Source organism: Salvelinus sp. IW2-2015, unplaced genomic scaffold (genome assembly GCF_002910315.2).
Source record: "Salvelinus sp. IW2-2015 unplaced genomic scaffold, ASM291031v2 Un_scaffold3035, whole genome shotgun sequence".
NCBI classification, from domain to species: Eukaryota; Metazoa; Chordata; class Actinopteri; order Salmoniformes; family Salmonidae; genus Salvelinus; species Salvelinus sp. IW2-2015.
The window spans coordinates 79,772-94,643 of NW_019944327.1; the positions used below are offsets into that span (position 1 = coordinate 79,772).

General features: G+C 45.2%; 1 protein-coding gene across 1 annotated transcript in view; it reads left to right on the forward strand.

Annotated features, from left to right (window-relative positions):
- The window catches only part of LOC112075219 (golgin subfamily B member 1), a 45,760-nt gene that overhangs the window by 9,801 nt on the left and 21,087 nt on the right, over positions 1-14,872 (forward strand). Inside the window, 29 exon segments of the mRNA XM_024142243.2 lie at positions 1,100-1,170; positions 1,172-1,286; positions 1,777-1,895; positions 2,256-2,373; positions 3,210-3,514; positions 3,701-3,809; positions 4,102-4,216; positions 4,790-4,902; positions 6,414-6,466; positions 6,468-6,536; positions 9,303-9,331; positions 9,334-9,461; positions 9,859-9,994; positions 10,771-10,884; positions 10,887-10,903; positions 12,764-12,873; positions 13,192-13,223; positions 13,226-13,359; positions 13,444-13,489; positions 13,492-13,547; positions 13,775-13,808; positions 13,811-13,877; positions 13,879-13,948; positions 13,950-14,085; positions 14,088-14,180; positions 14,183-14,280; positions 14,282-14,579; positions 14,582-14,732; positions 14,734-14,736. Coding sequence (XP_023998011.2) covers positions 1,100-1,170; positions 1,172-1,286; positions 1,777-1,895; positions 2,256-2,373; positions 3,210-3,514; positions 3,701-3,809; positions 4,102-4,216; positions 4,790-4,902; positions 6,414-6,466; positions 6,468-6,536; positions 9,303-9,331; positions 9,334-9,461; positions 9,859-9,994; positions 10,771-10,884; positions 10,887-10,903; positions 12,764-12,873; positions 13,192-13,223; positions 13,226-13,359; positions 13,444-13,489; positions 13,492-13,547; positions 13,775-13,808; positions 13,811-13,877; positions 13,879-13,948; positions 13,950-14,085; positions 14,088-14,180; positions 14,183-14,280; positions 14,282-14,579; positions 14,582-14,732; positions 14,734-14,736 — 2,939 coding nt within the window.

Consider the following 14,872-nt stretch of genomic DNA (forward strand, 5'->3'; position numbering starts at 1 on the left):
ACCTGTTCCAGATAGCGCTGAGGTTGCTCCCGTCAGTACACTGGCCGCACAACTTGAAAGAGACACATCCTGACTACTATGCAATCTGTTCGACTCCATTAGTTTGTGTCCTTTCTGCAGAATGATGTCTTTAAACGTCTGTCTGAAACGAACAGTTCATTCAGAGAGAGGACATTTTGTGTCAACATTCTGAACACAAACTTCTGAGACTTGGTACTGCATGGGAAGCACGGTTGAATTACCACCACAGGCACTCGTCTGAACAGGGAAGCTTGAATCGGAGGCTGGTCACGGCTAGTCTGACAGGAGAAGCTTGAATACACAGCTGGGTCTTGACAGGGAAGTCTGAATACACGGCGGGGTCACGGCGAGGCTCTAGAAATCTAAACAGAGGATAATATCAGAGCGTTTGCAATTTCTTCAAGCTGATGAGGGTGGAACAGTGAATGTGATTGGCCATGACACAGAAAACAATGAAAAAGCTGGATTTACAGGGAAACGGGAGAGAGTTGAAGTTTGTAAACTGATTTTTTGTTTTTTTGTTTTACTGTCATTATAATAAACGTGACGATAAATACATGTGATGGATTAAAAAAAATTGTACATATCCTTATAATCTAAAGTCATAAGCAAGATTTGCTGATAAATCACGTTTAAAAAAAAATCAGCATCTGCCGGAATCTGTGATTTTTCAACCATAACCGCTATTTCCCGTTCTGCCACGGTACAACGTTTCCTATATATCCTCGACAAGATGCGGCAACTTTTTAATCTGTGACATATAGGCGAGCGTCCTTGAGGCTCTCCAGTCTGCTCCTGCAAAGTGTCAGGCTGTTCACACGTTCAATCACCCACTCACAGCCACACACCTTACTAACTGGTACAGATATTAGGCCGAGCAGCGTGCAGCTCCGCCAGGGAGACGGCCCATTTCCCCAGCCTCCAACCTCCCATACACACAGCATACGTTTTCCCTGAACCACAAATCTAATACGAGGGTTTTCCCCACCACACAATCTAATACGAGGTTCCCCACCACACAATCTAATACCAGGTTTCCCACCACACAATCTAATACAAGGTTGGGGGTGGTTTCCAGGGCGTTGCCGGAGGAGAGGGAGCGGGCTCCCTGGCGGAGCTGCAGCTGCTGGTCCTAAATCTGACCAGGAGGTGGGCGAGGGTGAGAACGTTACAGCCTGCTGCAGGAGCAGACTGAGAGCCTCAAGGAGTCCCTAGTCACAGAAAAGGCCGCCTTCGAGGATAAGGAGAACATGTACAAGCAAAACGTAGGTTATGGTGAAAAATCACAGATTTCGCAGATGTGATTTTTTTTAAACGTGATTTATCAGCAAATCTGCTTATGACTTTAGATTATAAGAGATATGTACATTTTTTTAATCATCACATTATTTATCGTCACGTTTATTAATGACAGATAAAAACAAAAACAAAAAATCCAGTTACAACTCAACTCCTCCCCTCCCTGTAAAATCAGCTTTTTCATGTTTTCTGTGTCATGGCCAATCACATCACTGTTCACCTCATCAGCTGAAGAAATTGCAAAGCTCTATTTCCCTGTCAGACCAGCCGTGACCCGCCGTGTATTCAAGCTTCCCTGTCAGACCAGCTGTGTATTCAAGCTTCCCTGTCAGACTAGCCGTGACAGCCTCGATTCAAGCTTCCCTGTCAGATGCAGCCGTGTATTCAAGCTTCCCTGTCAGACCAGCCGTGATATTCAAGCTTCACAAATGTCTTCTGAATGAACTGTCGTTTCAGATCCAGACGTTTAAAGACATCATTCTGCAGAAAGACAACAAGCTAATGGAGGTCAACCAGATGCATGAGCAGGAGCTCTTCAAGTTGGCCGCCAAGTCTGACGCCAGCGCTGATCTGGACAGGTAAACTAGACGAGGATTTACCGCTGTTACTTTTGTTTTACCATTAAAAATGACCAGTAAAATCTACTATGAACCCACTTTAAATTTCCTTATTCCGTGAAGTTCTCTATTCATTCTGAACTCTGTAACCCGGCTGCATGCTAGCTGTAGATACACTATAGATTATTCTATCTTAAGTCATTGGAAGGAACATTCTGTTTCAAAACAGTTATACATCCAGCGAATTGTACCAAAAGTTAAACATTTTCAGTTACAACATGCAATGTCCTATTGTGACCACAAGATCAAGTTGTGATATACAGTATCACTGCTGTGCACCGTGGGTAGTGTAGTTGCTGACATGGCTGTCTGTCCTCCCCAGCTCCTGAAGGCTCTGAAACAGAAACTACATGAGAAGGAGGAGGTGCTGCAGGGTAAAAACCAGGTGATTGATGTCTTCCAGGGGGAGGTTGACTCCAGAGACCAGCAGATCAAGGTGAGGGGTTATTTAAATAGGTCAAACTTGATTTAAGGTGAACTATCCCTTTAAGGGGTCCTCTTTGTGTCTCAGGTAGAGCATGGCGCTTGCGCCGCCTGGATCAGGGGGTTTGTTTCCCGCTGGGGCCACCCATATGAAGAATGTATGCACACATGACTGTACGTCACTTTGGATAAAAGCTTCTGCTAAATGGCATATATTATGATATATTATAATGAAACCACATGGGTGTTAAGCTATACCCATTGGAAGGGTGGGCCAAAACAATATGGGCTACGTTCCAATTCTCTWCCTTTCTCCCAAAGTGTGTGTCCACTTCCAAACCTTCCTGCATACATTTAACAATGACGAGAACTCTCCAGACTACTCTTACATCAATCCAATGCTATTATATCCCTTACAGGGAGTGTGCAAGTGCACACTACTAGGAAAAGGGTGGAGAATCAAGGTTACAGTCTTGGTGATGGCTACTACTATAATGAATAATAATAATAATTTGGTGGGTGCTTATATTTGTCCTATTTCATACATGTACAAGTGTGTATTAATACGCCTGTGTGAATTCTAAATGTGTTTTTTGCGAATCCCATCTCTCCGGACACCCTCGGAGAGTGGCGTGACGGCCAGGGTCTGCCACTATCAACGGTGACCCTGGAGTAATTAACTTCAGATGAGGGAGACCAATCCCCTTATGATGTAATCTCTCTCGCGACAACCCTAGCCTAGAACAGTGATCACCAATTGTTCCTCCTTCCCTCATCCTTACCTCTCTCTCCCCTCCTCCTGCTCTCCCCTCCTCCTGCTCTCCCCTCAACCTTCCTTTTCTCTCCCAGGACCTTGTGGAGCGGGCGCGGCGGCTGCAGGTGGAGCGCGAGAGCCTCGGGTCCAAGATGGAGGCTGAGAAGCACGTGATGCGGGCTCAGCTGCGGGACCTCTTGGAGAAGCATCAGGGCGAGCTGCGCCGTGCCGCCGAGTGCCACGAGGCCCAGCTGGCCGAGCGGGAGCAGGCACTTCGCGGGCAGCTACAGGAGGAGCTGGGAAGGACCCCYGTCGCTGAGCTTCAGACCCAAACGCAAGCAGGGAGCGGCGGGGATTCTCCAGCCACGGCACAGAGGATGAACGAGYTGGAAGGTAGGTAGTCGGTACAGATGTGGACAGATACACACATTCTACAGACCATAGGATGCTTATATAATGTTGATGGGCTTCCTGGGATGTTAAGCTCTTCTTCAGGTCTTGTGAAGATCTCATGATCTGCTTTTCTCCTGTCACTTTGCTTTTCTCTCTCTGTCTCCCCCCTTCTTCTCGTCTCTCGCAGCACAAGCCAAGCTGAAACTGAGGAGGCCAGTAAATCGGAAGCCAAGTTCCTAAAGATGAAAGCCGGGTCAAAGTCTCGTATTCGACAGCTAGAGGACGAGCTGAGGAAAAGCCAGGTAAGAGATTCAGTTATATCAGCAAACTAATTGTAACATTTTAAATAGGCGGGATGAGTAAATTTATAATCAGCAGCGTGATGATCAATATTGTAACTTTTCTGTAACAATGGTCTGTTTAATTCAGAGCTCCAATCTATTTAGACTTCTATGATTAGTATGCTCAGAGGGCACGTGTCTTGGGAGAGGGAAAATGTTGCCCTGAATGTATGTCGTACACGTTTAGTCTCATTCAAGAACCAGACATGTTGCGCTGAGCTTTCCTTGACCTGTGAACTTTGACACTCCCCAGTCTGGCAGAGTGGGCCCTGACGTGACGTCCCTGCGCAGCCGCATCACGGATCTGGAGGAGGAGCGGGAGGAGCTGTGGAAGCTGGAGCAGTACGACGAGATCAAGGCCAAGAACGGTGAGGAGAGTCTTCAACTATCATCAATCACCTGACTACACTTATCTGCACCATGGTGTAAATGAGCTTAACGTGCTAGCTAGTTTTGTAAGTGTTATCTTATTGTGGACTTCTCCTTGGTGTTATCATTTATAACTCTTTAAAAAAAATGTGTTTTAAATGGGTATTTAGCAAACACCCCACCCCTCTTTTGTCTAGCGTTTTTGGAGAATTTAGCAACGCTAGGAAAAAAGCATTTCTTTAAATTCAAAGTGAACTATCTCTTTAACAAAAGGGTTTTCTACTGCAGATGTTCTCTGTACTGAAACGAATCTCTGTGTAGTCTGGTGAGGATTTACAAGAGGTTTAAGACCCATCTAAATGAGCAACGGCCTCCCATGTTTACAATGTTATATGTTATTTTGGTCGCTTGTTCTGTTTGATCTTTGCAATGTACCTTCAGCGTGTTATTCAGAATCTGTTTACATTGTGTTCTGTCTCTAACATGTCCTCTGTCCTCCTGTAGATGTACTGGATGAGGTTAACATGTCCTCTGTCCTCATGTAGATGTTAACATGTCTCTGTCTCCTGTAGATGTACTGGAGGCCAAGCTGGTGGTGTACGAGGAGCAGCAGAGGAAGATGGCCTCCGACCTGAGCAGTCACCAAGAGAGCCGCCTCTCAGGTCAGAGTTCAAACCCCACGACGGTACCCCAACATGCCGCCCCATACTCAATGGGGCGGCAGGGTAGCCTAGTGGTTAGAGCGTTGGACTAGTAACCGAAAGGTTGCAAGTTCAAATCCCCGAGCTGACAAGGTACAAATCTGTTGTTCTGCCCCTGAACAAGGCAGGTAACCCACTGTTCCTAGGCCATCATTGAAAATAAGAATTTGTTCTTAATTGACTTGCCTCGTTAAATAAAGGTAAAATAAAAAATAAAAAATGAGGAAGTACCACCTACATCCCGGCATGCAGTGCAGTAGTGGTGTCTAGTCATGATACTTGATACTCAATGTTGGGGGAAACCGTGAGGGTCGATGGGTTCACTGTGGATGCATACCTCGACCGTCACTCAAGGTTTCCGTTAACCAGTAATAGCCGGCTTTTGCCCCCAACTGGTAATTGAAGCGGCTTTACTTTCGCCAATCAAGTGCATAGCTTCAGCATGAAGAAAACTTATACTTAATTGTTTGAAACCTGAATGTTTTACTTCATATTATGAGCATGTCTTACCTTGCAATCAAAGTAGACAGTTGCCAAACTTCAACCCGAGTCATATTAGCAACCATGCTATTGTTGCATCATTAGATCTTCCCTGCTAATGTTTTATCTCTGTCTCATGAACCTGCTTTCTGGTGCGGTTCGCTAATTGCATTATGGAACAAACATTCGCGTGTAGCCTACTTACTGCCTTGTGCCCATGCTCGCCTTATAATGTGAAGAAATACTAGTTTATCAACATTCAAGCTAAATGTTCTGATCTGTTGCATCAGCTCATTGCTTTTTAAAGTTTTTTGATATATCCTAGTCCTACTGGTTGTATGATTTTGGGATCTTACGTCCCACAACTGTCTCAGAGTCTGTTTGGAATAGGATATTCTCCTCGCAAAGAACGACAATTGAACAATAGATAGGTCAACTTTTCATATAGGGGGAGTAGATCGTCAAGGCTAATGATTTGCTGTTGGTTACTCCTTGTTGACTGAGGAACAGTAAATGTGGACCGTTATTCTAACATCTCAAAGTGCTCATAGGATTCAGTAAGAAGGAGGATTGACAGCGTTGCATCTCCAGTTGCATGTTTTGTTCAGATGAATTACGTAATCTAAATGGGATTTCTAGCACCTGGGTGGATGACGTAATCAGGTTACGCACCCAATACATATGGGTCCAGTACATTTCAAAAATGGTCTGGTAAATGAAAATGCTGCAGGTCAAATGTCGGTGCCTCATTTTCCTAACGGAAACCCTGCTGGCACTGATCACCAAACACATCTGACACATCTATCCTATTGACGACTTCACTTCTCTGATGGAAAGCCACTTGTCCTCAGATGAAATCAAACACCACATTCTCCCATGTTGATAATCCCTGAATGAGAATAAATGAACCCCCCCTGTGCCTTATCTCTGGACCACTCTAACTCCACCCCCAAACCAACATCCTGCTTCTCATGTCTTTCTGATCCTACACACACTAGGCCAGCGAGTCAGGTAGCGCGACGACGCCCAGAGCCAGGTGCTGGACTGGCAGGAGATGGTGTCGGAGGCGTGACGGCCAGGGACCGTGCCGCGAGGAGAAGGCCACCATGGCCCTGCGCATGAGCCACATGAGAGGAGGAGAGAGGGTAAGGGCCGCCACGGCTGGGGGTGTCCACACACACACAGGCGCACTGGCACTACCACAGGGGACTGACACAACACACACAGACACTAAACCTCACCTCAGACCGAAATGCAACAGTCGTATCACCAGCAGCCGCCAACCGCTCCCTCGACGACACAGAACACAGCTACCACTCCGTCCAAACTTTTTGTTATATACTGTAAACGCATAATCTTTTACCCAAGGAAACAGGGAGGAAGGAAGTGGGAGGGAATTCTAGAGAAGTTATCTGTTAAGTTCAATGTCTTCTGTTGTTGTTTGAGAGCCCCTCACTGTCCAACTGAGCATTGTTTATTTTTTGTTTCATTTTTTCCCTCCAACCATCCGTCCGGTGAGCTTTTCGTTCTGGCTCTCCGCCCCCCAACCCCTACCCCATGTCCTCCCCCTCCTCCTCCGCTCCCTGCTCCGGGGATGGGGGCAGCCAACAAGAACCTGTTTCCCTCAGTTTTGTGCATGCAGGCCCATCCCCCTCAGCAAAAGCCTGCTCCACTGTACTGTCCTCAGTTTCCCAGGATCCTTTTCACCTCCTCCGGGTAAACTGGAGGCAGTACAGTGGAGGCCTGTGCTTTTTTATATACCCCCTCCATGTAGTCTTTCTTCAGTATCTCCCCTCTTTTTCAGTTTCCTTCTCCCATTTTCCCCTCCTCTTCCTCCTTCCGTCTCTCCCTCCCCCAACTTTCCTGCCACCTTCAGACTCGTTGACTTCACAATGACGCTGTCCTTGAACTGATCTGCAAAACTTATTAACACAACAAAATGCAAAGGCTTCAATGGTGGTGGGAAGGCTAACGCTAACACTGGAATTAGGACTACTGAGGGCGGAGCTTATGTGAAAAAAAAATAAAATACAATGATCTTCTTTATAAAAAATAAAATAACCAATGATTTTGTTTATAAAGAAGAAATAAACCAATCAAAAGAGCCCTAGAAGACTCCTCTAATAGAATTATGAAATATCCTTATTGTTTAATTTATAGAAAATGAGGCTATATTAAACCACTAATAACACTAAAGTGAAAATTCTAGGCTACAGTTGTGATGTCATTGTGAGCATAGTTATTGACAGATGATGTTGGAATTATGTAATAGACTGACATATAGCTTGAGGGAGTTTTATGTGTTCCTCTACACACACACACACATGCGCACACACTCACACACTCGCAAGTGGTGCTGTTTTTCAAGGCTTTCGTCCTCTCTCAATCATCATCCAACTTTACTAACGCTTGCTAACCTCATTGCGTCATTTGCCTGGTAACGCTGCCACCCTTGCAGCTTTTAGTTGCTGAAGTAGCTAACTGTGCGATGTCTGGTGCATTCCTACTCAACCTGGTTTCTGGAGCTCATCTTAACATCTAAACAATTAAATATGGTCATGTCCATTCAATTCAGATTAAGTGCTCATTCACTTAATAAATATATGGAGTCAATTCCATATCAGTTCAGTCCATCAAGGAGATTCCTTGGAATTCAAGAATCTAAAGTCCTCATTGGAAATAAATGACTTTTTTTTCTTTTTTCGCTGGCTACATTGACCACTTTGCTCACCACCACATCTGCAATCCTTACCCAGTGAAACCTTTCTCTGTCACCAATGAAACCCTCTCTCGTCACCCATGAAACCTTCTCTCTGTCACCCAAGAAACCCTTCTCTCTGTCACCAGTGAAACCCTTCTCTCTGTACCCAATAGACCCTTCCTCTCTGTCACCCATGAAACCCTTCTCCTCTGCACCATGAAACCCTTCTCTCTGTCACCCAATGAAACCTTCTCTCTGTCACCCAGTGAAACCCTTCTCTCTGTCCCCATTGAAACCTTTCTCTCTGTCACCAATGAAACCCTTCTCTCTGTCACCAGTGAACCTTCTCTCTGTCATGTTTCTTTTGCTCCCCCATCCCTCCCCCATCTACCTGATATCACAAAACAGATGGGAATGAGTTTTGTGCAAATTGTTGCCCTGATTGATCAATTTGACATAAATGTGATTGCTGCCTCCCCTTCCCCTTGATGGTCCAATCACTGACTAGTGACACTGATAATTAAAAATGTAGTGACCACTGATCACAGTCCAATCACAATGTGGGCAGCTTTCAGTCGGAATGGTTGTGACCTCCTGCTTTCCAGTATGCCAAATCACCATTGAAAATGTTGTTGCAGTACAGTCTCTTGAGCCGTAAAGACATTGCAACCACTGCCCGGCCACCCCCTTCCATCCTCCTCGTGTTTGGTTGCAGCCTGTCTCCCTCCCCTATTAGATTGCATGGCTTTGACCAGAAACTCTGCTTTTAGGAAAGTCTACACAGCACCACAACAAACCACACAAAACAACACCACACAGTATGTAAGAACACACGCTCACAGGAGTCTGGAGTGCTCTAGCTCTCTTTCTCTCCTCTCTGGAGTGGGCTGAAGTTTCCTTGTGTGCAATGTGCTGTTGTGTGTTCATCATTGGGTGACGTACTCTTTTGCAGTCTTTCCCTCTTGTCTTTCACCCTCTCTCACTCTCTCTCACTATCCATTCTCTGTCTCGCCTCCTCCTTTCCCTGTATCATCTGTCTTTCTTAAACCATCCTCTATCTCTCCATCTCGCTCTCTCCATCTCTGTCTCTCCATCTCTCTACTCCATCTCTTTACCCCACTCTCTGTAATGCATCTCTGGGGTTCAACTCTGTAACACCAAAAACACCCCCTCATCGCTCCCTCCCCTTCCCTGTGGCACAAAACTGATTGAGGATGACTGGTTCTTTCCACGCGCTCCGATCCAGCGCTGGCCAGCCGGCAGCAGGAGTTGGAGGAGGAGCTGGTGCAGGCCCGGGGTCTCACAGGGCCACATAGGGGCGGCAAGAAAATGGGAGGCACCGCCCACCAACACAGCCTGCAGGTACGGAGTAAAAGGGAGAGGGGGAGAATGAATGATGGAGGGGAGGTGGCAAGATGGGTGAGTGATTTGGTAGGAGGAGGGTGTGGTGAGTTCAGAGCTGGGAAGGAATAAGGCAGCAATAATAATAACTAATGCTAATATTTGTCCTCTTTCAAGTACAAGTGTATTAATACACGTGTGAATTTTTGCATATCCCAACTCTCCCTGAGACACCCTCGGAGAGCGTGGTCACATGGTCACGGCCAGCAAGGATGCCTGTAGATGATCAGTATAACAAGGGAGATTAAATGTTACTGTAGTTCTGTCTGACGTTAGATTTGTACGCTATCCTCTGTAACATCCCAGACGAAATGTACTTCAGTCACTAGACTAAAATGAGTATTGTCACCCCACGCAGGAGGACTTTGAGTTTGATGGCAAGCAGGCGTTCCACCAGGACCCACACRGTGGCGGATCTGAGAGCACCACCCCGATGGAGGAGGAGGGGGAGAACATGGGAGGTTGGTGGCCTGAGTACACTTCCCCCAACACAGGTGTGAGACCCACTAGACAGTTTACGCTGGCATGCACGTTGTCGCTTKTTGTGTATTTGTCACCCACCCACCACCATTTTGGGAGCTTGAGATGTTTTAGTCCTTTGGGTTGTTTTTTTGTCATTTTGTCAACGTAGGCCTAACACTCCTCCGCCGTTTTGGGGGTTTTACATGTTGGTGTTTTTTCTCCCTCCAGTCTAACACATTCAACCCCAGAGTGGATACATTCCCTAAGGTTGACTCATCTGTGGGGTTTTGTGTTATCTCATCACAAGTTGAGGTGGTTATTATTGGAACGTGCATGCTGGTTGAACTGGCTAGTATTTGGCTCGCTACGATGTTGGTCCATGTCGAATGCATTGAACTCTTGTCAGTTCATATGAATTTAGATGGAGAGTTTCCCCCGTCCGTGGTAAGTGTTTGGCTTTTATGCTGTTTTGCATGCCCTGTCTGTTCTTCTTTTTCCTCTTATCTCTCCTTGTGTTTGACACATTCACTGTGTTGAAAGGTTCATGGTTTTTAATGGGACAAAAAATATAAATAAATGTCCAAAAACCAGTGACCTTGCATGGGGCAAGTAGCAGGCCAACTATCATAAACATTGTAATCCATCTCAACAATATGTTTGCATGGAAATGTTTCAGTTGTGACTGTATAAAGGGCTGTTTCTATGATTACAATTTGCATCCATTTTCGCTAATTATTGTTGATGATGATAGATAACGACCAGATTTCTCAAGATTGTCTCTTACTTGTCTATGCGACTGCCCTTGCAGGTGGCCTACGGTCGGTAGTGGAGGAGTTGGAGCTGGAGAGGAACCAGCTGCAGGAACAGATCCTAGGACTGGAGGACCGCTGTCAGGACCTTGAGGACCGGCTGCAGCTGCAGGCTGCATCGAGTCCCTACAGGTAAACTCCCGTCTCACAGACCTGGTTGGACCCTCATATCTCACACCTTGTAGAGCTATCAGAACCACATACACCTTGTAGAGCTATCAGAACCACATACACCTTGTAGAGCTATCAGAACACATACACCTTTAGAGCTATCAGAACCACATACCTTGTAGAGCTACAGAACCACATGCACCTTGTAGAGCTATCAGAACCACATGCACCTTGTAGAGCTATCAGAACCACATGCACCTTGTAGAGCTATCAGAACCACATGCACCTTGTAGAGCTATCAGAACCACATGCACCTTGTAGAGCTATCAGAACCACATGCACCTTGCAGAATGCCACACTGTACCAAGATAGCCTACATAAGACACTTAAAGCAGGGGTTCCCGAAACTTTTTCACTCAGGCCCCCGTTCCAGCATTGGGGAACATCCCACGCACCACGTCTGTTTCTATTGGCACAAGCACTGTTCATGACACAAACTGTTCATACATTTTGCAGGTTTAAAGCATATTTCCTGAAATTCTACACATTTTGTCATTGGTTATAGAGAAAATGTTGCTGTTTTTAAGCTAATTTACTTGCAGTTATATACATTCTGCCATGTCTAATGTGTATTCATGAAATATTTGAGTGACTCAAACATTTACAAACATTACTACAAAATCTGTGCTAAAAAACCTAGCTAAAAAACATTAGCTGACATTTGCTAGTTGATCTGGACATTTCTGACAAGTTATAAATAGGTCTCTAAGGTATACAATGACCGACATAACAAGAGGAATACTGATAATTTACTACCCAATTCGAAATTTCCCCTTGTCCATTCTATAATTACAACTTTCAAGAGTAAGTTGATAGCCGGACTGAGTTCCCTAAAAATAATATATAAAAATAAAAAAATGTTGGGGGGGGAACCCCACGGTTTAGGAACCCCACGGTTTAGGAACCACTGACTTAAGGGACCTTTCTTTCTCCCCTCTCACACTTCCATACCACTCACCATAGATTACCTGCTTATACCCTCCTATACCTCCTGGTCTGTTAATAAAAAGAAGCACACAACTGGCTTTGGGGTTTACTTACCTGTGCCAGTTCCTGAGGTAGTGGAAATCTATCCCAGTATATTGTAACTTTGTCAGCTGCTCCCATTATCAACATTTTGCATCTTATAAGTTCTCCTTTGTGTTTGGGAGTTTGTTTTGCCTTTGCTYTTGGATTSACTTTTTACTGAATTAATTTGTACTATTCAGTTMATTGCATGTTTCCTCCCGAGGACTAGGATTTTGTAACAAACCCCTCTAACACAGGTGACGTTTGATGTAGATGAAGAAAGGCGTCCATTTTGGGTTTCCCAGGTGTGTTAGTGTTTGTGTGCGCTAGAGAGAGCACCTCCGGCGGTGAAGGCTAATCCTTTGGCTTGTTTGTTTTGGAAACCCACTGTTCTGTGTTCACGGCTTGCGAGCAGTCTTCTAATAAGCGAGTGCTATGTTGAGCATATTTTGGCCACAAACTCACTTGGTGTGGAGAACAAACTCACTCGGTTGGTTAATTGTTCAACCATCATATAAGGAKYATTCAAAAGTATKTGACAATTCTAATCAGGCCAAGTTCAAARCATTGTTTTACCCTAAGAAAGGCAAAAAASATAATAGAAATGATACTAAGCCAAAATGTCCTGAAAGCTGAATTGTGTTCCTTTTATGSTGTGTTGTTTGGACTAAACCTAACACTGTACATAGAAGAMAGGGAGTAGTATTTTGGGTCAATATGTGTGCAGTGAGATGGAGTGAGCTTCCTACCAGCTTTACGCTGAGCTTTTCTCCAAACCATGTTAAACCTTCCCTCTCCTCCCCCTCCCCACAGAACGAGTCCGAGAGACTACAGGGTCAACTGGCCAGCCTTCGGAGCCAGCAGAGCAGGGATGCAGAGAAACACCATCTCCTGGTCACCAGCCTCAACGAGCAGCTCATAGGGTAAGCCCACACAATTCAAAAAAGGTCACGGGTGACACACAACTAGTAAACCGGTTCATTTCCCAAATTTGTATCCAGTGCCAGTTACTCATTTAAGGGTAAAAGGAATGTAAGGTTTTTGTACTGAATAGTTTGGCTCCATGCATCTAACTGTGGAGTCATTATGCAAATTATTAATTAACAAATACCATCAAGCATGGGTAAAGTTGTGCACTGAGGATGATCATGTGTGTGCTATTTTGTTTTGGAGAATGTAAGATTATCACCATGTCCTCATTTGTAATTTAAAACATCTCCTTTCTCTTTGATGCCTTTTAGACTGAGCGACACCCAAGAGTGTCTGGAAACCTCTCTATAGAGAAGGAGAACACATTAGTCAAGACCTCTGAGAAACTGGAGCTCATCGACAGCCTCCGAGATTCTGTCATGGAAAAGGAGGCGCAGCACAAAGAGGTCGCCGACAAGCTGCTTCAATCTGAGAACAATGTAAGTCAGTAGCGCTGTTTTGGCGATCAATTAATAGTCAAATCTGTTTCATAGTAAGTCATGAACCTTCTTTTCTTCTTTCAGCTCACTGAAGTCTCCACAAAATGCAGTACCTTTGAAAAACAGTGTTCAGACTGAAGACAGCGGTTGCAGATCTCACACATAAGCTGAGTGTGCTTAAAGAGAAGGTAAGGTTTTCGGGATATGACTACCATGGCTTAATTACTGTGATTAAATATTAATTGGAATTCAGGTTAGAGTTTTTGCATATAAGAAACCAGAAGACATGTTTATCTCAGATTTAATAGTTTAGGCGAACTATTACCTTCACACTCATTAAATGGCAATGATATTGACAGTACTTTAGGAGATTTCTGCCTCCAATAACATATTTGTATTTTTTCCAAACCCGTAGACACAGAAACAAGAAGCCACAATAAAGACTCTTCAAAACGACTGGATCAGACAAACGATGAACTGGACAAGTTGAACACCACCCATCTGGAAGAAAGGTCTAGCTGATCACAACCTTCAAAGCTGTGAACGGGAGATTGATAACCTCAGAGACGTCCTCTCAGACAAGGACAGGAGACATCTTTGCCCTCTCGGGCAACATGGCGGAGTACGCAGAGCAGATCACGGTGCTGAGGCAGGAGATCAAGCACAAGGAGGAGGACCTGGTTCGCATCGAGACCGCCCTCACAAAATCGGGGCGGGAGGCACAGATCATCGAGACTCTCAGAACTCGGACCAGCAGGCTCTGAAACACCAGGACGGCAGAGCTGGTGGAAGGCTGAAGAATGCAGAGACTGAGCTGAGCAAGGCAAAGAGGAGAAGGAGTCGAGGACAGTAGAGGTGGAGGAGCTGAGGAAGCAAGTGGAAGAGGACAAGCGGACCATCCTGGAACTTCGAGGGGAGATCGCAGCAGCACAACGTGGGCCATCGTAATCATCTCTTGGAGTGCGACACTCAGATCTCTTCACTGAAGGAGCATGTGACTGTTGCTTCCAGAAACTACAGAGTCCGAGGGTCTCATCTCTCAATTGAGGGAAGCAAGTACATCCAGCAAGAACTGAAAGATCAGCTCCAGGACAAGGAGCAGACGTATGAGAAAGAACTCAAATCGGTCAAGGAGGAACGGAACAAGCTTTGCGCAGAGGTGTCTAAACACAAGGATGACCTTAAGACCCTGTCACAGCTAGAGAAGCAGACAGAGTGTCAGGTACGTTGAAAAAAGAGGTGCAAGAAAAACTGGAGACAATATCCTCTCTTGAGGAAAAACTCAGGGCCATCCAGGAAGAGGAGGCCAAGTAGAGCAACAGAATGTACACAGAACTGCAAGTCAGAGATTCTGAAAAGGAGAAGTTGGCAAGCCCTGCAGGTTAAATTGGAAATATCTCAAATATGAAGAAGCTCTTGAAGCAACATGAAGACTGAAACAACACTGCAAGCTGACCTGAAGGAGAAGGCAGATGAACTTAAATCGCAAAAAGGCAGCTTGTAGACGAGCTTT